The sequence below is a fragment of the Megalops cyprinoides genome, chromosome 22 (assembly GCF_013368585.1).
Source record: "Megalops cyprinoides isolate fMegCyp1 chromosome 22, fMegCyp1.pri, whole genome shotgun sequence".
NCBI lineage: Eukaryota > Metazoa > Chordata > Actinopteri > Elopiformes > Megalopidae > Megalops > Megalops cyprinoides.
In genome coordinates, this window is record NC_050604.1 from 21,343,241 (window position 1) to 21,368,055 (window position 24,815).

Genomic DNA, 24,815 nt, shown 5'->3' on the forward strand with positions numbered 1-24,815 from the left:
CACGTACAAGTACTGTGAATACGTCATTATTTATGCAACTCTACCAAATAAGGGCAAATACCGGCTTTGTGGGTTTTGTAGTTTACCGGTTTGAAGCAATCAAGAAAGTGAGGCCACTTCCCACTGATCTCGTATTCTGTTCAGTACCACTTCCTCGTTAAAGTTACGCGGAGGAGCTGTTTGATTAAGCTTTTCATCTAAACTTATATTTTAGTTGACAACTTTGTAAAGCTCGCTAACTTAGCTAACAAGCTACTGCTTCAGTAAAGCAATAGCAGAAGGCAAACGACAGGAGAGTGTAAGTAGTATTTTCCATTAACGCAACTCACTACACCATGGCAGTGTACTTTGCGAAAGACATAAAATTAGATGACATGTTATAGCTGGCCGTCTAACAGCTTTGCTAACTTTAAAACTAAGTATTTTAATGAGTTTTTTGTTGTGTTTTTTCTTAAATCGCTTTTAATAGCTGCTATTTTCTGTGTAGGTATTCAAATAATTTTAACATTCAGCTACCCTTCGTGTTATCATTAACTAAAATTGTGGCTGATGACAGAAAATGTAAAATACATGCAACTGTCGCGAGCAATAGCTTGCTATCAGCTCACTGTAACGTTAGTGCGTTTTAAATCTGACAGGTAGTGCTTTATGACTAAGTGATATTCGCAACCAGAAATGGCAAGTACGGGCAGGATATCTGTTAATTCTTGAGGTTATCCTGTGGATGTGCCAAGTCATTGCTACTCAATCTGAAACTGAAAAACGTTTTAATGTAACGCTGTATAGTTGGCTTGTATGTACACGACACGGTCCCGTTATACGCAAGACACAACTCATTTTGAATAGTATCGTATGTAGTTATATCTGTCAGCGGCAGCTCTATGAATGTGAATTGGATGCATTGAATAGCTTTACGTAACTAAACTGCGCGCTTGGAATAACGCTATAGCGAAGCAACTGTGAATGCCATGCGTCGCGTTCTTGTCTTTGAAATGTTAATGTTTACGCTGAATGGACCTCTGCGTTGTTAGATTAGCATACATTTCGTGTGCAACGTTTGAATAATGGCTTTTAAAGTGCGACGAACTACTCAAATTCTAATGACCTAATTTCCCCAGGGTACCGTGGAGGGCTTTTTGTTGTCTGACTGCCAGTTTGCATTAAGTGCTGTTTACCTCTGATTCACGTGAGAAGTTTCTGCCCATCAGTGACATCAGCGAAGCTGTTTATTTCGCACCAAGCAGCTGCTATTGGCGGTCTACAGTCAGCTAGCAACAAAAGAGTGAGAAAAAAGACCTGTGCCAGTAGCGTTGAGAAGATACTTCATCAGTAGTTACTAACGTGGGACACGCTTGATAGGTTACTCTGAAAGCTTTATCCCTGTATTGCGACGCCCATGTCAGGAACTCCTACAGGTCCTCAATTCGGATGACATGACCGGAACTTTATAGAGATGCCAGGAAGTGGATAGTGACGACGGTATCTCGTAGAGTGACCGCACCTTGTTGGTTGGAAGGCAGAAAATACGTTCGCAAACAGAGGACTGGTTGGATGTACATTCGCTGAACAGAGGCTCTGGTCACTTGAAGTGTGTCTGCTGCTTATTTATCTGTGCTTGCTGGGTTGTCTCGTCTTTAGACACAATGTCATCCGTGGAAGAGAAAGAAATGGAAGAGCAAGGGGACTGCACTGACGCCAAGCCGGATAAAAGCCAAGGGTAATTTTTTTTACGTGCTGCTACATGTCTGTTTCTATGCAATATTCATGGTACAGTATGAGGTAGCTGAATAGTCAGACTAACTAGCTACTGCTAGGCTACATTATTTCAAAATTCTAACATTTGCTCGATAACTTAATGAAATGAGGAATGAAGTTAGCTAACTAGCTAATGCATTAGCTTCTTTGTTCACATGCAACTGGAGATATATTCGTATACAGTAGAGGTACTTGTAAAACAATGGCTTGACACGAGTTAGATTAGCATATTTTAAACATGGGTTGATTTTATGTTTAGCTAAAGATTAGCTTCTATTACATTAGCTAACAAATAAATGTTCAGGTGCAAGTTCCATTGTGTGGTGTGTGTATAAAAGGCGTGCTAGTGTTAGTGCTAGCTCCTGGCAGTGTACTTTAAAATGATTGGCTGCGTGTTTAAAGGGCCTGTGAGGTGCATCATTTAAATGGTGTGCACTGAAGGATATACACATTTCAGGATTTAACCAGCACGTGTTCACCTGCATCAGCTTCTACACGAAGCCATTCTAGAGAGAAACGCTGTGTGGTACAGGGGTACTCCAGTGGTCTCGGGCTGGTACCGAACCACTGATTTCCCGAACCGCTGGAGGTCAGTGTTGTGACGAATAAACGGAACAACGCTGCGATACACCCTACATTAAGCGTACACTTGGTTATGCCTTCCCATGTAAGGTAACAGAGTGTTTTTGTCCTTACAAACGTGGCATCTCGCACAATAAGAGGACTTCCGGCTAATTGAAATAGTTTCGGACGACCAGTCATGCCGAACCAGAAGCAAGGTTTTTGAGTTCAGCGTATGAAGGTTGATCGTGTTAAGAAATAAAATAAATAAAAAGAATTATTATAAACATATGATTTTGACGGCATTATTTCCTCATGTTTCTTTTTAAAATTAATTTATACCACCAGACAGTGAACTAACCATCTAAAGCACCGTTTGTCGCTCGCCAATTAATTTTATTAATGCACTTTGCCTACACAGTGACCATGGTGACGGATTGTTCCTGAAATTGCATGGCGGTTTCCTGAAAAGGCCAGTCTCCAGGTTCTCTTAACAATCCATTTTAACTTTTAAATATGTCTACAGGAGGGCAATTAAAAGACGTCACCTTTCAGGAGCTTCTCACCTGTCCCTGCTCTAACTGTTCTTTTTCCTTTTTCCTTCAACAAACCTTGACAGCTAATCTATACGGCTGTATATCTTTGGTTTCAGGCTATCACATCAGTTGTAATTGGTTTTGGCCATCATTGTGTGTGTTGTGTTGTCTTTGTCCCAACAAAATAAAATGGCAATATAAGGAATGCAAAAAAAAAAAAAGAGAAATACTCTCAAGTGACCCTATGGATGATTGCTTTGAGCTGATTTGCCATGTATAAACGGATCATCCGAGACCATGCGTGAAGCAAGACCATAGTGTTTGTGTTTCAGAGGGCAAATGTGGGCACAGTGCAGATGCGGTCAGAGTTTGGCAGAAGACACTGATACCCTCATGCCTCCCCTTCATTTCTGTATCTCCTCACGTGCAATTCCACGCACAATTATGGCCGAACACTGAGTGGCCTCGCTTGTTTGTGGTGTCCTCTCAATTAAGTGGCCTAGCAGCACAAGGACGGCAGTCACGCCGCCGGCCTAGGACATGGCACCCGTTTCTTCTCCGCCTGACACCAGCGTAACAGAGACGGATTGTGCTTGTGGGTCTGTGATTGTACCACAGGCTGCTTCAGCTGCATGAAGCCTTCACGCCCATTGCTTTCTTCTTGGCTCACTGCTTTTCCACTGTAGAGCTAGGACGAGGCCAGCTGGCTGAGACCGTTGCATCACCAGCGACCAGAGCTGATCTGTAGCACATGGCCTTACCTTGAACACTGGCCTTTGCCCACATCGAGGCGAGTATCTGGACTTTGTCTGCAGTTCAGACCTGAGATTTTTTTGCATGCATAAATCACCGGGCTCCATATTACTTCAGTCTGCCTCTGGTTTGTTTGCTGCAATCAGCTATGGCAGATTTAGCACTGATGCTGACAGAAGAGCTGCAGTTACAGCTACCATGTAAGCCAGGCAGCACCAGTAACACTGGCAGGCTGATCCGACATGGGTCTGCACGATGAAATGGGTGTCGAAAGAACGAGCCTGAACTTGAACTAGGTAAACCAGCCTGGTTCCACCTCAGCATGGAAAAGTGGTGTAAGCAAGTTTGCATGGTTGTGTGGGTAGCAGATCTCCCGGGACTGTGTCAATTCTATCCTACCAAATATGCTTTACTGTTGGTGGCCAAAAATGTTAGTGTACTCTCATATTTTTAAACTATATAGGGTGTCTCCGAGAGGAATCTTGCATTAGAACTGATACCGTCTCCATGCTGTTTCTTGTCTTTTTCTGATCTTTTGCCTTTGCCGTATTTATTGTGCCGAAAGTCATAGGAATTGTCATATGATCATCTATTTTATTGTGGTTTTCATTACATTTTCCAGGCCTCAGAAGGTGTCAGCAGGGCCGCAGTCCTCGCAGGTGGACGCAAAGCCCAACTCTTACAGTTACAAATACAAAATGGACTACCCCAACATCGGGCAGTGCATCATCGTCAACAACAAGAACTTTGACAGAAGAACAGGTAGCTTACCTTTCCTGTGCCTCTCCCTTTGGTCCACCTGAAATGCAACACCTGCGCTGATGGAAAATTGTCACAATTTAAAAATGGGTGGCAGTGTAGCATAGTGGTAAAGGAGCAGGACTCCTAACTGAAAGGTTGCTGGTTCGATTCCACCACTGGGGCATTAATGCTGTACCCTTGGGCAAAGTGCTTAACCCACAATTGCCTCAGTATATATCCCGCTATGTAAATGGATAATATGTGAAACTGTAAGCTGTGTAAGTCGCTCTGGATAAGAGCGTCTGTTAAAATTACAATAGTGTAATGTAATGAAATGTTCTCTTTAACTCTTAACATTTAGCGGTGTTTTGATACTCGTTTCTTTCCTCTTCTAAAGGAATGAATGTCCGTAATGGCACGGATGTCGACGCTGGGAATGTGATGAAAGTGTTTGGAAAACTGGGATATAAAGTGAAGGTTTACAATGACCAAACGGTGGACCAGATCAAACAAGTTTTGTTTGCAGGTCAGCTCTCAGAATGGAGCATTTTACCTGTTTCGTGAAGGGACCACATGCTCCATTTCCCCTTCAACTCAGAAAGTGGTCTGTACAGTATCAGTGTGATTGCAGCCTTATAAGTATGAGAATGAGCACTTTGCAAGCCATTTAAGCAAGTGACTCCTCATATATGAATGCACCATATGCATGAGGTGCCTGGATCCTAAGATTCAAGATCAAACCTAAAATAGAAATAAGTAAGTCCACACTCTGAACATTTAACTTTTTTTTTACTGTCATATTTCTGACCAAGCTTGGTTAGAGTAGGGAAGGGAATAGCGTAGCAACGGAAATGACACCTTCTTTTGTGGTCTTTTTGCGGTCAGCCTCCAGGGACGACCACAGCCAGTCGGCCTCATTCGTGTGCGTCCTTCTGAGCCACGGGGACGAGGGCATTCTCTTCGGCACGGACGGCTCCGTGGAGCTGAAGGCCCTGACCAGCCTGTTCAGGGGCGACCGCTGCACCACTCTGGTGGGCAAGCCCAAACTCTTCTTCATCCAGGTACAGAACGGGATAGTGGTCTCCTCATGGTCTCTCCACTCTCACACTGTTTCCTAGCAACAGAAGCCAGAGAGATGCCCGGTGTACGCACCATAGAAAACCTGTTTACTCCCATTTCAAGGACCAAGACATAGATACAGTTAGGTTGGAACAATCAGCTTGTGGGCACTTTCTTTTTCCATGTCCAGGGCCTAATAGAGACACTGTATGTGCATGTATTTGTGTTCAGCACTCTGAGACAGGCTGCTTTCAGAACACGTTTGTTCCGTGCTGATTGCTTGAGCACACCCATGTTTTATTCAAGCTGTGTCTCCCATAGCCTCTCACACCCTGTATTTAATTACAGTCGTCTGTTTCAGATTTCACTCCCACAGACAGGTTCTAGAAGTGTTCGCTCATGCGGTGACAGGTTTGGAGACCTGCGATCTGATTTTGTCACGTTTAACCTCAGTAATGGCTTGTGCCTTTTGGCCCCCATGTACAGTACACAGATCACTAGTGAATTGGGTGTTTGCATGCTCTCAGATAGGGTTTGCCCCTGTGTGGATTTGGTTGGGTTGTTCACAGTCACGCCCAGCCTTTTTTTAAGTGTAACGTTTCTCAGCGCACTGAATGTTTTCTCCAGCAAAGAATGTAATGTTTTTTTTTTGTCAAAAACAGGAACAGACTATTGTAGAATCAGCTCCTTGTCCTGTATCTTCTAATAACTGAGTGCCAATCAAGTCAGCGTGCGATCTGTGATGTGTTGAGCTGCAACACATGGTGGAGTACTGTAGAATGACTGGCTGAGATGTAAGGATTGCGTGAGTGTGTCAAGCTGTAGAATGACTGCGTTGGGTGTCACAGTAGAGACAGTGTGAGTGCGTCAATCTGTAGAGTGGCTGTGTTGGGTATTGCAGGAGTGTGTAGAGCTGTGGAATGACTGTTGGTGTCGCGGAAGGTTGAGATCTAAGGGCAGTGTCGGTGTGTTGTTGTGTAACGGCTCCGCTGGGAGTCGCAGAGGGCTGAAATGTAGGGCTGTGTCCCTGTGTGTGGAGCAGGCCTGCCGCGGGACGGATCTGGACGGGGGCATCGAAACGGACAGCGTAGATGACAGGGCTCCAGAGAAGATCCCAGTGGAGGCAGACTTCCTGTACGCCTACTCTACTGCCCCAGGTACACCTCCACCCCCATCACCCGGACCCCATGCCACCATGCACAAAAGGCCTGTAGACTCCCACTGTTACAGGGTTCCCAAGCATCCTCTCACCAGGATAAAAAAAACAGGAATAGTTTTCAGTTTGGCCTCACAGGCATTTACAAAACAGCCCTCTGAAAGACCATCCTTTTCTATTTGGTTTTATGTCATTATTGAATTTTTCCTAGGAAGCTTAGATGTCATTTCAGCTGATGAATGTGAAAGAACAAAAGGGGAATGAGGACTCTTTAGTTTAAACAGAGAGAGCTCTGTGGTCTGATGGCTCAAAGTATCACTTACCATAAACTCTCTCCCCAACTGCCACAGTCTCAGGTAGGCCTCCACTTCCTCTGCCTCTGAACCTCTGTGACCACATGGTTCCACAGAGCCCGCTGTCATCCGCATAGCCTCTTACCCGTAGACAAGCCGTTTAACTGTAGCAACGCATGCTGTGTACTTTCTTACTGTGAAGTTTCAATCACTTTCAGCAGGAAAGGGAACTGGGGCAGTTTGCACCTCTATCAGGTTTATTCAGGGCAACACTGGAGCAAAACACAACGGATCTGTAGTTTTCCTTTGCGTAAGCGTTTTGCGTGTGTCTCTGCTCTTCAGGGTATTACTCCTGGAGGAACACCATGACCGGCTCCTGGTTCATCCAGTCCCTGTGTGAGATGATAACCCGCTTCGGCAAGGAGCTGGAGCTCATGCAGATCATGACACGCGTCAACCACAAGGTGGCGCTTGACTTCGAGTCCGCCTCCAACCTCCCTGGCTTCGATGCCAGGAAGCAAATACCATGCATCGTCTCTATGCTGACCAAAGAGGTGTACTTTTGAGCCCCTTTATGTAGCTGTTTATTGTATGTTTAATATCGAGAGCTGAAGGCTGTTTGTAGCGGTCTGGGGCTGTTTAAAAGTTCAGGGTTTTTTTATTTTTCAATTTTTTATCTTTTTTCCCCTTAGTCCTATGGGGACAAAGCATAGTTCTCAGGACTATATTTGCTGTGTCATCTTATACTGAAAACCACTTTACACAGCAGTGCATTAATGTGAATGTTTTGTCCCGTAGTAAAGTGGACATCAGTGATTAATTCACATTTTGATGTTCTCCAGCCCACCAGCAGCTCTGTCTTCTCTGAAGACACACTGTGTATAGGAACCACTGTAGCACAACAGCAGCCACTATAGCAAAACCTATCGCACTACAAGGGAAAAGTCAGCTGTGCTTAAATCAAATGCACCATAGTAGTAGCCCAGGACACCCACAAAGGTCTGTAAGGGAAAAGGTGTTTGTGCGTTAAAACAATCTTTGTCCTTGTGATTCATACTCTTTGGCCACTCTGATATCTCATACTGCTCTCTGAGTTGGCACTAGCGCCTTTGTAAAAATGTATGTGTACCTGATTGAGTGCACACCGGGCTGTCACCTGATTTTTGCTGACCCTCTAGCAGTGACACCAGGAGTAGAGCCATTAGAATAGTGGGAGAATCTTTCAGCAGCGGCTTCAGTCATTGGCTATTTCGGCAGCTATGCAGACATCCGGTCCGCCTCTTTCACAAGCAGTGGTACAATCAACTAGTGCCTCGTGTTGCTTTGTAAGATATAGACCCCATAGGTGTCTCTCTGGCACCCAAATGATGAGAGGCATTTTCACACCACAGGTCTGTCAGGGGCCTGGCCCTACTTTGGCATTGAGCCAGTGGATGGTTTTTTCAGTAGTTCACTGTTGGAATCTGCCACTGATTACGGGTAAGCCACAACGTGCCTGATGCCTGGTCATCCCAACGCACCTCAGATTGCCGACTAAGAATTTCAGTCTCACAAGTGTTCCCTTACTGAACCCTGAACCAGGACAGCACTTGCATAATCTAGGCATGTGTAACAGATAGCTGTACTCTTTCAGAGTAGTTGAGCCACACCTGATAGTCAGTTTACACCACATGACATGAAACATCTTAAATCAATCATCATGTTTCTCACGCTATGTGAAAAGATCTGAATTGTACCACAGTGGGGCAACCACACTCTCCCATCGGTAGTAGTCTTACTGCAATGTCAGGGAGTCAAATAACTACAAATTTCATTTTAACTTAATTTTCACAGGCTTTGAGTCATGTCACGAGTCATGGCAGTCATGAAGAGTGTTCAACTGGTCATGAAAAGTGTTTTATCAAAATGGGGACAATACATCCTAAAGAAAACAGTTTGCAAGATATGTGGATATTAAGCTATTATACGCATGTATAAAAAATGCTTAATCTGCTATGAGAGAAGATTTGTTTACCTAAAGAGGTGTTTTTACTCAACATATAGCTCATTAGGTACATGGATATCTGTGGGGCTGATGTCACTGTGATGAGCGCATTTCCAGCAATTTGATTTGATGCCAGTATGTGAAACTGTATGTATGTCATTGTTTTCATAAGAATTTACATGGGATGGCTGTTTTAATTGTTGGATAAAAGCCACAATAGCTGCGAAACCATTCACCTTTTCAGCAATTTTTCTCTTTTCGAAGGGAAGAAAGTTTGGAGACCTAATTTTATTCTTAATTTGAGAATAAGCCAATTTAATTGGATGACAATGAATTTTGCAAAAGATATTTTGTAAGCCTCCTTTCAGGGAAATGAAAAGGAATGCTGGTTCTATACATTGGTGCTTGTGTCATTTCACATGGACATGTATTACAAGTTAAGCATTTATGCCTCTCACACTACTCCTTTATTGGTGTTGTTTTCCAGTTTCTGTGGTGTAAAGGGAAGAATAATATGAATTAAGGGGGTTTTGTACAATGTTTGCATGTGTCAAATAAATAAATTAAATGTCAGTCTCTCAAATGGTTTTTTGCAAATGGTCTGTTGTGAATACCCTTGTGCATAACACATGAATATTCACTGCCCCCCCCCTCCCCTTTAAATGACTATTTAAGGGCATATAAAAATGCTATTTATTCAGACACACATACTCTGTGTAAACAAATCTTTAAAAGCCTACTGAAAGAAATGCAGTTATCTGGATGTGTAAAGAAGTATGTCTTATGTTATTTCACACTGCTGTGGACGTTAATATTTTTGCATGTTAAGATCCTGAGTTTGCAGGGTCCATTTTTCACTGGTCACTTTTAGAGAACTGCACCGTCTTCAACATTCTGTTATAAATCCACAAGACATGTTTGTGTCAAATTCAGAGGCCTCATCAGTTTGAGGTTCTGTCAAGGCCGATCAGTGCTCAGGGTTTCACTGGTGATTTGTGTAAGATAATGTATTTGCTGATCAAGGGCATTTTTGCCTTTTTATGTTATCCATGAGATATTTACTGGCTTGAAATGCCAGTCTCATTCAGTATTCAGTCTGAACCGACAGTCTCATGGTAACACCTTTTCCCTAAATACTCCTGCGGACAGTTCCCCAGTGTACTTTAATGTAAACCATGACTGCAGCTATGGTGTCATGGCTATCCTAATATATCCCCTAAAGAAGGTTATAGCGAAAACCGGTACACAGTCAGTAGAGTATTTCAATTTTCAGAGAGCTTTGGCTGGGTTAAATCAATTAAGCAGGATATAAAGAGTGGTGCATCGAGGTGACCGTAGCCTGCCTGCCCACCCCTGTCCTCAGCAGAAAAAGGCCAGTGTTTTTTTGTTTTTTTTTTGCATCAGTGTGGGCTCCGGGTTATTGCTGGCAAAGGACAGGGCCAAGTTCAAAGCCAGGTCATAGGCCTCAGTCTGTGCTTGGAACAAGCGTCTTAACTGTCTGAGCCACGGTCGGGGGCAACTTAGTTGTTTTTCTCAGCTCCGTGGAAGGATAAAGCCAAATCTTTGTATGTGAGAAATACTGGGCGTTCTCCCTTTCATTTTCCCTCACAGTCCATAGAAATGTTCCCACATCCCCAGAACGACTTCCAGGGTGGCCATCCAAGACTCAAGATGATGCTGACAGAGACAAGCTAAATTACTGTTCCTAAGGTAATGGCACACAGATCACACCCACGTAAATTGTAGCAGTTATCAGGGGAGTCTGCTCTCTTTAGTTTTTTGTGGTTGGATTTAATTGAGAGAAAATCAAATCCTGCATGGGAAATTGGAGATTGCAGTACTAAATAAATTAGGCATATAGCTGACCATCGATAGGCAAGGTGTCCAACCTGTGGCCCTAACCCTTAATTCATGGCCAAGAGACCTTTGTGTGGCGCCTGAAAAGAGCATGCTAATCCAATTTATTTATTTTTTTTTACCATCTTGCTTCTGTTAAATATGTCTTGGAATGATAATGATTACATACGAGTCTTTCTGTTCTCTGACCATAATGACCTGTATATGTCTGTTTCTTTTTTATGCTATTACTCATGGGGGAATGAGGATCTATTTACATCCCAAGACCCTGTGAAAGACGGAGGCAGAAAAGGCCTTTAAATAACTACGACGTTTACCACAGTCGGCCACTGGGTGGTGACGTGTACGTTTAAAAAACTAAAAATCCACAGCTGGTGAAAAACACTGTAAGGTATTGTGTCCAGGTTTGAAAAAGAGCTGAATCCCACGTGTGGCTCAGGCCACAGATTGGAGGGCAGGTATTTAAAGGACATAGACAGTGATAGCATACTAAAAGCAATTTGATTCTGTACTTCATTTAACTGTTATTAATCGTTGATTTAGGCTACACGGGAGAAGTGGATTTTACAAGAAGTATTACCTCAGGAAGATTACTTTAACATACCGAATGCCATCTGTTCTTTCGATTTCATAGAACTATGATTACTGTTCAAAGGTGTAAGCATACATTAGTCTTTTTTTTTTTTACATACTCTATACACATTCAAAACTGTCATCATTCCAAAACATTTAACTTTTCTCAGTTGGAGGTGTGGTTAACAAGCTAACAAAAGTTACTTCAAATTATCCTGGATATCAGATTGATGTGCATTGTTTTAAGCGCTGTGCTTTTCAATGGGACAGTTCGGTACATTTGGTGGAGAGGAGTGGAGTTAAGTGAAACACCAGCAGATGTCACTGTTGAATGCACTATAGTGTGACATCACCCTTCCGAGGACAACAGGATATTTTTATGCCAGATACAAGCCTATACAGGCATATGTTCAAATTTTGAAGAGGCCAGTGAAAAATATTGCATTTATATGATAAATTATGATCATTTGCTAATATTCTTGAGTGCATTTGTAAATTGTTTGCTTACAGAGGGACATAACCGAACATAAACATAGGCTACTACTGTTGGTTTAATGTGTCATGTTTGGCTTCTTTATTCTGACCATCTCTCAACTCTGAATGTGATAGCATGCGTCTTATGTATGTTTTACTTGACAAAAGCCCCAAAATAGTGTAATAGCCCCAATATACTGTTGTGTTTTGTGTTTACTTTCGGCCTACATTCTATAATAAAAAAAAGTTAATTATTCAGTGAAAGCAACTTCTAGTACCATCCTGTGACATGTTCTGTCCAGTCTTAATTGGGGCAATAAAACACCCTCCTAAACAGCCTCTGTAAGCGGGCCTTCGCTTATAAGCAGATATCACACAGCTGCTAGGCTTTATGTTGTGAAATGAAAAGCCGTCTCCGATAAGAACCGTGTGACCACCGTGCCATAATCCACGTGGAGCGGCGGAAAACAGGCCGATCTTATCTGTGCTGTGGCCTTCTCTTTTCCCCTGCCTCTGACACCACTCCGCTCAAAACAAATAACAGTCCTATTAGGCACTTTCACTTCAGTGCAATAAGTTAAGGTATTTGGAAAGGGTTTCAGTTCTTCCAAATAAATGTGGGTGTCTGGGATACTTTTTTTTCTTCACTAGTACAATGTGTCATAAAACATTTAGCATGTGTAAAGAAAAGTAAACAATAATTATGCTATAGTTATAATAATAATATCATTATTGTAAAAGGGGTCCGTCCATGATAATAATGTGTGACATTATATAGCACCTGATAGGTCATACCCACACCTGTGACATTGAATGAAACCTAATGAATACATAAGTGTATTGTGCACGGATGCTTTGTCCTTTGAATCACAAAAGGGCAGCTGTCAAATGTTACCGCTGACTGAAGCTGTATGCTTGACCGCCAGCCTACTAAATAATGTGCAATGTCCTTTAACTCTTATGACAGCCCTTGAAATTTACAGGAAAACACAAGGTAAAGTTCTCCCCTGATATCTCAAATGAAAATGTACCCTTGCAGACATTTGCTAATTTGACGTGTGAATGATAATTATACTAAAACCGCACAGGTAAAAGTGCTCTGTATTATAGTTAACAGACTAGGGACTATTGTAGACAGTAGGATGTCTAAGAACATGTGACAGAGAAGCAGGGTGAGACATAAGAGACTGACCAAGAGACAAAGAGACAGGGGAGAGTTACAATTACAGAGCACCATCTAATAAATAAAACTATCCTATGTAAGACATCACAGGTGAGGACAAAAACAAGGAGCAGCACATGCAGTAAGAGGTTGTAATCGGTTATATTCTTTCTGCAAGGCTATAAGGATAGTGACTAATTAGATACATGCTGGCATTTAGAGTACTTAAATGTGAGATATTAATCTGCATAAGTAGAGGAAATGCTGTTGTCTTTATATGCAAATATGCTGTGAAACAAAACTGCATTCCTTTATGAATTAATTAGTTGAGTTCTAAAAATCGCTGATTCATTTTAGCAAAACATGACTTCTAGTTTATCCTGGGAAAAACCGTGTTTTTTTGTGTATGTTGACGTAGTCATAGACCATAGACATGTGTGCATATATCCTGTGTAGACAGATGGGTTGAAGTTAGCTTTCTTTGCTTTTTTTAATACATGGCTGTATGTGTGTGCACCACATAAATGCAGTTGTGTTTAGTTAAATACATCAGGACAGCGATGTTGCCAGTTCTCTTATGGGTCTTCTTTCTGATATGACGTAATAATTTAGTACCAAAAAGAACATTTGGAAAAGGTACACCTGTCATGTCTGACTAGTTAAAGTGAGCAGGTCCGTTTTAATGAAAGTGCCTTCATGCAAATAAATGCCTTATTGCAGAGATAAGGTGAAAGTTGAGCCACAGCACAGATGAAAACGTGAATAAAATTCTCAAACTACCAGCCTCTCTACACAGGCCTCATCCGCATTTTCACATATTTTCTTTTCGGAAATATGTACCCGCTAAACTAAGTATAGGCCACTCGTGTTGTACGGTTACTACAATACGGTACAACCACCACCCAATTCTTGTTTACTGAAACAACCGTTTACCGACAATGCTTACAAACACTGTTTTAAACCTCACGGGCATCGACAGCGGCCCTAACAAACTAAACAATCATGTCAGTACAATCTACGACAGCAATGAAGGATACCGCCTCTTCTCCTGACCAAAACGCCTCTTCTCCCCCCACCACCCTCACCGCCCTCAGCAAAATATTGCGCTTCCAACTGTAGGGGAAGTGAAAATGAAATTGAGTTTTCGAGAAATGATGAGGGCAGAGCCGCGGACCAATGAGATATATCGGCACACTTCCGTGCTTTCTTGCACAACGCCCTCTTGGTTGAGGCAGTCGCGAAACAAACACATCGGAAGGGGGATTCCGCTCGGACCACTTGCTTCCTTAGCTTGTTTTGCTTTCGATCTGGTCAGTCGAAGGGTGTACGTTTAAGTTTTCGTTTTTGTTACGCAGGACCACACATTTGGCAGACGATAAAGTTTTAGCCCATTTACCAGGGGGATTTGTCGCATTCGGACAACCTATCTCGGAAGGCGAATAGGATCTTTTTGTCACAGGTAACGACGTTTTTGCCATGTCTTTGTAGAATCACGAAACGAGCAGGAAGTAGTGTTGAAAAACGATTTGTGCACACTAGGAATATCTGGACCATGGTCAAGCCGGAGGGAGACTGGAGTTTAATTTCACTTTTGGAATGAGACATAGATGGCTAATTATTCAGCCACTGTACTTGAACTCACGTCTGTCATCTTGTCGACAGCGTGACTTCAGGAAAAGGAAAATAGTATGACTACTTATCAAGACGTATTGCAAGTACAGAAAAAGGCAAAGCAGTAGGAACATCAGAAGAGTCGAGGGTGTATGATCAAAGCTTTCAGTCGATGTCTTAAATACCGTTGACTTAGGGTTACGTTAGAAACATTTTTAGTGTAAACTAGATGAGAGCAATGGGTTAAGGGCGGGAGGGGAGGGTGGGTGAATACCTTTTATTTAAGATGTGTTGCCGCTATAGGGTTACAGAACATTTAGAACGTTTCTAAAAATAGTTATTCCATATTTTGATTGTGAGTGATTTCTACGACTTTACCTGAAATACGCGAAATACTTTTTTGTAGCATGGGTCTCTTTTATGTTTACACTGGTCTTATTTTATTTGCTTGACACACTCACAGTTTAGCATATCCGTGTTCATAAACGTAGCCCGACAGCTCCGTATTTTTAACCAGGCATTGTCAGCGTTAACAGCCTTTTGACGGTTTTTTCTCTGAAATGGCATGCGAGAATTTCGGGTCTGCAAACTTATCGCCGTTTCTATTCGTAAAAGGACTTTGCTCTCGGTTTCCTTTTCCCCGTCTGCAGCAGTGTACTTTATACGTGCAAGCGCACAAGCTTGCTGTTTGCCCAAATGACAGCCGCCTAAGCCAATGGCCGGGTTCGGTCGTGGCGCGGCCGCCCAATCGCAGCCCTCGTTGGGCGCAGGGCCGTGGTGCTGCGCATGTTGGCCGCAGACACGCTGGGGCTGAAATAACAGGCGCAGTGAGGTCGGAATAGCTGCGTGCGGGTGCTGCCAGCGCGGTGCCCCACGAGGGCTCACATAAAACATCACGCACCGTGTTAAACGCACGTGCACGCGGAAACTCGGTGCCTAACATCCTTGAAACTGCTGCTCGTAATATTTAATGTAGAGTTTGTCAAAATATACACTTATAATATACACAATAGCTATAGTATTCATTTTATTTAACCAGGGTTTTTGGGGAAAAAGGGAAACGTTGAAAGAAAATGTAATTTAAATGAAAATGAAGTGGGGAGCACCGTTTCAGACAGGACATTCATCTATCTAACGAAGTGTAATGTTTGATAGCCTGCTACTGTAACAGCAATGTACAAACTTGTTCATGGTTATCTTGCTGTTGTAGAACCTGAATTGTGGGTTTCTCTATCTACACGTTATCTAAATAAGTTCAGCGGTCTCTTAGCCTTACTCTCATATGTCACCAAGTCCAAGCATACCCTTTATTGAATCATTGTAATTTAACCAATTTCTTAAGCACACTTAATGCACGACATTGTAATTATGCGTGTAAATTGCCCACTTAGTATAAAATATGTCCAAAAGAAAGAAAGAAAAAAAACAATATAAGTGACCATTTTAAAATTCCACCTTTACCAAATGCATATTCAGGTTTCAGTAGAACACAATGGCATATAAATACATTGAAGCAATGCATAAATAATAGGGGCAAATTGAAATCAAATAACTAATACTTATATACTAGTCACTAGTGTATATATCTGTTTTAATTTGTTGTCAGGCCAAGAAGCAGAACTTTCTTCAAATAACGAGCATTTTTCTGTTGAAGTTGCATAACATTGCACGTTAATGTTAAAGCAAAATTTATCTTCCTCTTAAATTTGGAAATATCAAGATAAGACCAGTTTGGGATAGTAGCCTATTCATCTATCTTTCTGAGAAGACCTGTTTTTAGTGAAAGGCATCCGCAGGTGGTTACAGTTGAGATTTTAGAATTCTCTCTGCATAATTCCGTTGGAGTTAACTCCCAAGGAGGCTGGTATGAATTTAGATAAACTGTGGAGCAACTGAACCTGACCTAGATTTTTATAAGATGGATCAACAGATCTCTATTTTGTGTGTTTTTTTTTCTCTTGGTTCTGTAACAAACTACTTCTCAAAGTATAGCCAAAGACTGGAATTTGTCAGCATGCATTTGAGGTGAAGCTACTTGTAAAGCTACAGTATGCATACAAGGACTTTCTGTATGGCTGCTGTCCTGAGGGAATCGACATTGCGACAGTGTTGGTCAAACTTTTAAGTTCTTCTTATCTTTCTCCACAGACTTTCCTATCCAGAGTGACTTTCAACACCAGTGTGACATGATGCATTAGACGCTTGTCATAGGAGAGTAAAAGCTAAGATACAGGTGCAGCACAGCCAGAATTACTTTGCATAGGCATCAAGCAGAAAAAAGTGCTGAAATAAAAACAGGTTATGTCAAAAACATTACTGACTAATAATTATCCTTTACAGCAACATACCCGCATGATATTAAAATGAGAATGCAGCCTAACAGTGATCAATATAGGAAAATTACCTGCAATTATACTGTGCTAGGCAATGGGGCATTCATAGGAGCAGTGTTAACTTGCATCGCACTGCCGTGCCTCTTAGTAGCGATATCGGTGACTAAAAAGTGGACTGAAAGGTAGAACGTGTTCCAGAATGTGTAATTTAGCGTGCCGTTAGCTGAAACGAGGTCTCGGAGTCTTAAATGAGCATGAGGAAGTCCGCCATCAAGCCTTCCCAGAACGGCCTTTTCGGAGGCCCGCGCTGCAAAGTTCAGGTCTGGGAGTGCGTCCAAGAGGAGCAGCGAGTCGCCGATAACTGCCACCCTGAACGGCACAAATATTTTAGCTGTGACGGCAGCGGTCAGCTGGGGACCTGTGATCTGCGCTGAGGCCGCGGACGGCTTTTTGGTCATTACAGCACCGCGCCGCGTGTTTGCGATTGTGATTTTACCTTATGTGGTCCCCAGTCAAAGTTTGCTTGACTTGAACTTAAGACTGGCAAAGCCGTGACATAAAGTCCTCAGGTCTGGGGGGCCTGTCAACCTAAACCAGCCCTTATGGACTGAATTAAGCAGAAGGGATAGTAGTGGATAAACAAATTTGTGCAATTAAACAAATGAGATTAAATTTGGTTGTACTGACAGGGATGCCATTATATTTCCATTATATTTGTTCCATTCCAAGCAAAGCCAAGGCTAATTAGCTAAGCACAAACGCTCTCTTTAAGATTTTTTCCCCATCCTAAAATGCCCAGAAACAGGAAATAGTTGCTCTTTGGAGACAAGTTACAGTGGTATCCAAGGCTTTGAAAGGTGCTAATGGTAGGACTTGCCTTAGTCTGGACTTCCCACACTAAGAAGCACTCCACCAACACCCAGAAATTTAAATGTGCTGTCACACAATATGTATTCTTTCCATCTTGTAGTAAATGATCCAAACTGAATAATCCTCCAGCTCTCTGCATTGTCTGTTACCTTTATGTCTTCTTTCGCTGCACTGTTGGTAGCATAACATCAATGCTTATTTTTGCTTCTGTTTCCAGTAGGCTACGAATTTTTGTCCTCAGAATTCCACGTCATATGTTCGTATGCTGGCAACAGAAACTTGGCATATGCATGCACATTCACACAACACATCACAAGTCCAAAAAGTAGAAGGATTAGCCTGAATTCAACCTGAAGTCAGTACAATGTGATGTATTTTTGAGCTTTTTGTGGTATTGGCCATTACTATCGTATACACAAATTTAACAAAAGGAATGCGGTCATTGTAAGCTGTAATTAGTGCTGTAGCATTTTGTTAAGGGGGAAATATCAGTCAGCAGACTTTGTCAGCAAACATGAGAAGGCATATTTAGCCTGCACTAAAATATAATGGCTCCAATACTATACCTGAAAAATACTGTATCACAGTGTCCCAGTAGTCACCATTACAGTTGCGCCAATATGCAACTTGAAGTAAAGTACAGTAAGATGTAGGATATACTGGTACAGTTTTGCTAGTTCAATTCAATATACTCCACTATGTAGCATTGAAGTCCATTTTAGTCATGCTCTGTGATTGTAGTTAATATATGACAGACTGAAAGGAAACCATAACTCTTTGAATGTGGTTAGCTAGCAAGATACTAGATTAGCTAGCGAGGTGTTTGACAGCTCACACATTTGCCAGTGCATTTCACCAAAACAGTTAACTTTGTGTTAGATTAGCTATTGAAGTGCTGTAATTCTATTGCCTGTTGCCACAGGTTGAAGTAACTTCAATATGTGGGATCTTCATATCCCAAAGTCCCAAAGGTGCATCTAATTCCAGAAATTTTTCAGGCGTTCTTGTGTCGTTTGATAAGCTAGATGAAAGTTTGCCGTTTAGCCATAGCTTGGCTTTTTTCCCTTGAAAAATTTTACCAGAATGGCCAGGTCGCAGATTTAAAAAGAAGAAAAAAAAATCCTTGCATTGCAAGTGGGTGTACACACATTTCAGAAGGGCCTGAAGAATCAGGGGGTGGGGGGGTCAGAGCTGATGCGTCATATGAGTTTTGAAACAGGGGAAATATACGCCGTTTCACCACCCCAGGACTCGGCATTGGCTTCAGCGCCAAACAGCGTTTCATACAGGTCACAGATGCAGCCCTGTAAGGTCATGAACCACAGGCCACAATTCCAGGATACATGGAGTCGCTAGCTGTTTCTGTTAAGCCGCCGTGCTGTTGCCTTCACCCCATCGTTACTAAATTTTCTTTTCCGCCGCTTTCTGTCCTCTGTTATTTGTTGTGTCGTGTGTGGACGGGTGAAACACACCCCCCTCAGCACAGCCCGATAAGCCCTTCTGCCTCTGCCTCTGTCCAGCCTGTGTGTTTTCACTATCTTTCTTGTTATTGATAAAAATCAAACCAAGTGTGACTCTGCACAATAGCATAGACCCGACAATGCACTTACAAATGAGTTTTCAGCATTATCAGTCTCTACGTTTAATTAACTATTTGAAAGGCTCTTTAGTGAGACTGTGGAATGACTGTGTTACTCTTAATTTTATGAGGTTTTGTTTCACTCACTAAATGGGCAAGTGTTAATGTTTGCCATCAGAAGAGGCCATTAAGAGAAGGCGTGTGAGACACCATGGGAGGTTTGTGCATGCTTTGCAGTATGTGTGGTCATCTTCTCTGAGAACGGAGATGATGATGCAGGCACACCCAGTTCTGCATAAGTGAAAGCTGCCGTCATCAGTCCGCATCCGATATGAGTGTGCGTTTCGGAGACACTTTTGATCTGACTCTCAGCCCTGAACTCTGCTCAACCCGTTCAGACCACTGACAGAGGCCCTGCTTACAGTCTCCCCACGAGAATTAGGGGCAGTGGGGAGGAACGATCGGGAAACTGAGAACGTGATAAGAAGACAGGTTGAACCCTCAGACGCTGTATTAGTAAGCTTGAGCCGGGTATTACCTCCAATTTGCTTTGTGAACGCCCCGCTGTTTAAACATGATCCAACGCAAACTACGCTGCTACCACCACTGAGTAAGCTGCTAAACAAATTGTTTATGTTCACAAATCGTCTGTTTGCCCGTGTTCAGTTCTACGTGGGCACATTCACAGACAAGTTCATCAGCGCTGACTGCCAGTGAAACTGGAGGGGTGGGAGACCCCTGGGCTGTTGATCAGGGTGTAAGGGAGGGTAGGAGTTTGGGGCATGGGGCAGGTTGATGGATCGTGAGGATGTTAAAAGACTGGCGAGCCAGGCTAGCTCCTCTTCCTCTTCCTCTTTTGCATTGCTGGCATTTAGCAGACACTCTTATGCAGAGCAAATTGCATCAGTTACAGTTTTTTTTTTTTAATTTGCAATGTTATCCATTTATACAGCTGGATATTTACTGGGGCATTTGTAGGTTAGGTACCTTGCCCAAGGGTACAGTAGCAGTGCCCCAGCGTGGAATTGAACCGGCAACCTTCCGGTTATGAGTCCTGCTCCTTTAGCCACTATGCTGTGCTGCCTCCCCCCCCAGGCCACCATGCCGGTAGAGAGGATGCGGATGAGGCCCTGGTTGGAGGAGCAGATCGACCGCGGCATGATACCGGGCCTGAAGTGGGTCAACAGAGTGAGTACCCAGGGAGCGTAAAAAACGCTGCCTTGCTTACAAAGACAAAGCTCCATATGATTTTTTTCTATACGATATGACATACCACTGTTGTACCACTACTATTGGATGGTATTTGTTGTTGTCACCTTGAAAATCATTGTATGAATGCACTATGAGAGACATTGGTACCAGAGTCAAATTCCTTGTATGCGTAAAAGCATGCTTGGCCAATAAAGTCTGATTCTGATTCTGATACATGTAGAGACCTCTGTTAGGAGAGATCAGCTAGATATTGACTCCTCCTCGTTACATTACATTACCTGTTACATTACATTACAGTCAATTGACAGACACTCTTATCCAGAGCAAGACAAAGCTCTGTATGATTTTTTTCAATCTGATATGACATACATATACAAGCTCTGTTAAGAGAGAGAAGCTAATTATTGACTCCTCTTTGTTACATTACATTACTCCTGTTACATTACGTTAGGCACTTAGCAGACAATCTTATCCAGAGCGACTTACATAGATTATAGTTTTCACTTGTTATTCTTTTATACAGCTGGATATTTACTGAGGCAATTCTAGGTTGGTTTTAGGACCTTGGCTAAGGGTACTACAGCAGTGCCCCAGAAGGGAATTGAACCAGCAATCTTTTGGTTACAGGTTTTGCTCTTTACCACCACACCACACTGCCACCTCTTGTTTATGTGGAATATCCATGGTTCACCTTCCTGGTTGTTTAGAAGGCTGTGCACAAGGAGCCGGAATGGTTGATTTCCTCAGGACAAAGGCCGTAAATTGATTACAGCAAAGAAACACAGCTTTGGAGAGCCCAGCGATTTGTGCTGGGTTATCTTCCCGCTAATGTATGAATCAGTCAGTCAGTCAGTGAAAACATGAAGGTATTCAGTGATTTAACTTTCAGACTGAGTTTTAACAGATATGGAAAGCTCATTTCCATTTGCATTGGTGTTTTTCCTCAGGCAGGTGTTTCGTTTCAGTAAGTAGGCGTCCACACTCTATATACAACTCTAGTGTGACTCCCTCTGTCAGTCAATCAATGAATACATTAACACACCTATATATAATATATATACTCTTCTTACGGGAATGCACTTTGATTCCGATTGATTAGCTAGGCCCTGAATTAACATGGTATACATACTGCATATAATCAATGTGGCTTTCCGGGGCAGATCATTGCAAATGCTAATTCAGGCCTTTTTTCCACCTTTTACACCAACACTCTGTAGTCAACCATCAGAGCATTAAGCGTGCCTCACCACACATGTCCTGCACTTCTGCCTGGATTGCTGAAGCACCCACATCCAATGGCTAGTTTATATACTACATATCCCATAGTGCAGTACAGGAGAGTCAGTGCTGATTGGATGATTGGCACAGCTCTCACTGGTGACAGCATATGACTATTTGGGCTCATGAGTCACTCGTGTGTGATGTAAGGCCACCCTACCCTACCCCAGTCGGGTGAAGCCAATTATGTCGCATTGCTGGGGACTGCTGGTCAAAGTTGGCTGGTGACACAGCACAGTTTTAAACCTGCAAATGGTTGTGCTGTGGCGCTCAGAGACTGAGTGAGGGGTCTCAACAGCCCAAGCTCACCAAATTTGTGAAATCACTTTTGATTAGAAAGAAAACCAGCACACGCAGGGGATCATATTAGGATTATAACACTGTCACGTGTACAGTTTGCTACATACCTTGACTTGACCATCTGTTCATGTGTGTGTGTGTGTGTGTGTGTGTGTGTGTGTGTGTCCGTGTATGTGTGTATGCGTGTGTGGCCGCGTGTGTGTTGGCGTGAGCGATCGGAACAGGTGTGGCTCGAGATGACGAGCCCAAAGGGGGTCACCAGCTCCTCTCTCTCCCACAGGAAAAAAAGATCTTCCAGATCCCCTGGATGCACGCGGCCCGACACGGCTGGGACGTGGAGAAAGACGCACCTTTGTTCCGAAACTGGGCCATCCACACAGGTAGCGGGAGGCTGACGCTCCCAGCAACGCATCCACGCAGAGAGGGCCGTTACTGCAAACAGCAGAAAACAGGACTGTCATTTCAAATGTACCACCTTTTATATGTCACGCCTAATGTCTCTGTATTAGGCTACTGAAAAATCAGGAACAAACTGCAGGAGATGTCTGTTTCTAGCTTGGTTTGACCTATTTTTTTAAATAGCAGATGGGAGATTTTGAGGTGACTATCACTTTCTACACAGGGCCTTGTGTGTTTAAAAAAAAAAAAACCCTTTGGTGTTTGGGATGAGTGTATGAGGTCATAATGACTGGTCTGGTTTGTTCTGACTCCTCCCTGTTCATGTCATTCATAAGAGGAAGAGGCTGACAGCCTCACTGAGCAGGTTGCATAATCTCTGATGAGATTTCTCCATCTCTGGTTTGCTGCCCAGACTCTCATTTCTGCTTCAATTAAATTTCAGTTCGAAGACTCTTTATTGCCAGGGCAAGTAGTCATAAAGGTACAACATGTACATTGATACATACTTATGCATACGATGCATACGATATTGTATGCGTCTGTTTTTCTGTCTGTCGATTTCTTGTCCATGTATATAAATGTACATATGAAAAATAAAAATTGAAACAATTCTTAGTTACTAAAAAAGGTCTATTAAGAACTGTAACACTGCTGGGCCGTGTACTGCCCCTTTAATTTATGTAATTGTAGACACAAAAATATAATATATAACATATAACTTACAATATAACAATCTAATAGCACATCCATTCACATTGTTATATTTGCACACAAATGCATACATTCCAGTTTCAATGAATAATACATTTTTAGCAAATGAAAAATTTGCATGTATGATTTACATTACATTACATGCATTTTAATTTCTCTTTAGTGCTACTTTACTTATGGAGAGAGAGAAGAAAACGTGATTTTTCATTTCATAATGGAAATAACGCTTGCATGGAGAATAGCTATTTCCTCACGCAACTGAGTCAGTGGCAGTCCTTGCAGAGTTTTGTGGGTTTTTTTTTTCTTAACTATTTTCACTGTTTGGTTTAGGGAAATATCAGCCAGGAGTGGACAAACCAGACCCCAAGACATGGAAAGCCAACTTCCGCTGCGCTATGAACTCCCTGCCCGACATCGAGGAAGTCAAGGACAAGAGCATGAAGAAAGGGAGCAACGCCTTCAGGGTGTACAAAATGCTGTCTCCCACCGAGAGGCCCACTAAGAAAGGTAAGCGCTGGCCCGCCACCTCGGTAAACACACGCAGTTCTGACGCACAAATTGGTGGATCCAGGAAGGGGAAGCCGCTGTCCCTGTTTGTGAGGGAACGCAAACCAGGCACCTCCAGTACAGCAGGGGTTTGAGAACGCGGGGCGGGGGTTTACAGTGCTTGTGTGTGACAGCAGCGTGCTGTGGAACTCCGGTCATCGCTGTCTCCGATGAGAGCCACGCAGGCCCGGCCCAGAGGCAAAGCAGATGCATAGACGGCTTTGTAAATAATGGAAATGCCAGAGTGAGTCAACCGGTTATTTCTGTCCTTCTAACAGGACAGATTTGTGGGCTGAAACAGAAGTTGCTTTTTGTTTTGTTCTATTTTTAACTGAACCGTGTAAGCGTCGAGTTTGGAATTTTATGGTGTGTATGCTGGTCTCGTCCAGGGATGCATCAGACCCTGGAATGGGAAGAAAAAAGAAGTCTGACTTCCAGCGTCACGTTCGTTTTACAGCGTGAATGAATTGCGTCATACATCCAGAACTATCCGCACGTTGTTACAGATCTGAGTCTTTTGTGTCTTTGGTTAGTTTGCGTATTAGTAAACGGAAGAACAGCTGTGATATTTCAGCTTGTGTCTAACAGAGGGTTCTTATCTAATGATCTGCGCTGCTATACGTGTTAGTCTGATGTAACTGTTCTGCTCTTTGTATATTTACATTGTTTTAGCTTGCTTTGTAGGCATCTGCTGTTCTTGGCCAATTCAGCATTCCCAATGCAACATTACTTGAGGAACTGAGGGAAACAAATTTAAAAGAGGAAAACATATACAAGATTTACACAAGCATTTTTATTCGTTACATATGCATTTGTTATCATTCATATTTGCTTGCGGAGTCTTTTAAGGACAGACAGAACCCCCTGTGCATTGCTTTAGCGAAACAGCAGTTTCACATGTGTTTGTTCTTTCCATTTTTCCAGGAAAGAAGAGAGCGGAAAAAGAAGAAAAAAGCAAGGTAACTTTGTGTTTTTGGAGTCAGCATTATGGCGGTGGTGATAACCCCGCGTCCGACCTTAATTTGCAGGGGGGGGGGGGGGGGGGGGAGCAGGCAGTCTCACTCGCGCAGAA

At 42.7% G+C, this 24,815-nt stretch overlaps 2 protein-coding genes across 4 annotated transcripts in view; both read left to right on the top strand.

Annotated features, from left to right (window-relative positions):
* The first annotated feature begins 149 nt into the window (after positions 1-149).
* On the top strand, positions 150-9,377 carry LOC118769448 (caspase-3-like). Of its 2 annotated transcripts, XM_036516550.1 has the most exons (7): positions 150-298; positions 1,639-1,717; positions 4,228-4,367; positions 4,744-4,872; positions 5,232-5,407; positions 6,448-6,562; positions 7,197-9,377. In XM_036516550.1, exons 2-7 carry the CDS (start codon positions 1,644-1,646, stop codon positions 7,418-7,420), a joined length of 858 nt encoding a protein of 285 aa, XP_036372443.1. In that variant the 5' UTR covers positions 150-298; positions 1,639-1,643; the 3' UTR covers positions 7,421-9,377. The 2 variants fall into 2 exon arrangements, with proteins under 2 accessions (XP_036372443.1, XP_036372442.1); XM_036516549.1 differs by lacking the exon at positions 7,197-9,377 and having other exon boundaries at positions 6,448-7,188.
* A 4,750-nt stretch (positions 9,378-14,127) lies between these two features.
* Positions 14,128-24,815, top strand: part of irf2a (interferon regulatory factor 2a) — a 20,052-nt gene continuing 9,364 nt past the window's right edge. For both annotated transcript variants that reach the window (XM_036516747.1, XM_036516748.1), the window contains exons 1-5: positions 14,128-14,363; positions 20,393-20,485; positions 22,368-22,467; positions 23,528-23,704; positions 24,668-24,702. In XM_036516747.1, the coding sequence (XP_036372640.1) occupies positions 20,399-20,485; positions 22,368-22,467; positions 23,528-23,704; positions 24,668-24,702 (399 nt within the window). In that variant the 5' untranslated portion in view covers positions 14,128-14,363; positions 20,393-20,398. The remainder of the gene's footprint in view (positions 14,364-20,392; positions 20,486-22,367; positions 22,468-23,527; positions 23,705-24,667; positions 24,703-24,815) is intronic.

Excerpts from the sequence above, each read along its gene's own strand:
- LOC118769448 (XM_036516549.1), top strand. The coding sequence starts at position 1,644 with ATGTCATCCGTGGAAGAGAAAGAAATGGAAGAGCAAGGGGACTGCACT. Across the intron at positions 1,718-4,227 it reads AAGCCGGATAAAAGCCAAGG|GCCTCAGAAGGTGTCAGCAG; the intron begins GTAATTTTTTTT and ends TACATTTTCCAG. Across the intron at positions 5,408-6,447 it reads CCAAACTCTTCTTCATCCAG|GCCTGCCGCGGGACGGATCT; the intron begins GTACAGAACGGG and ends TGTGTGGAGCAG.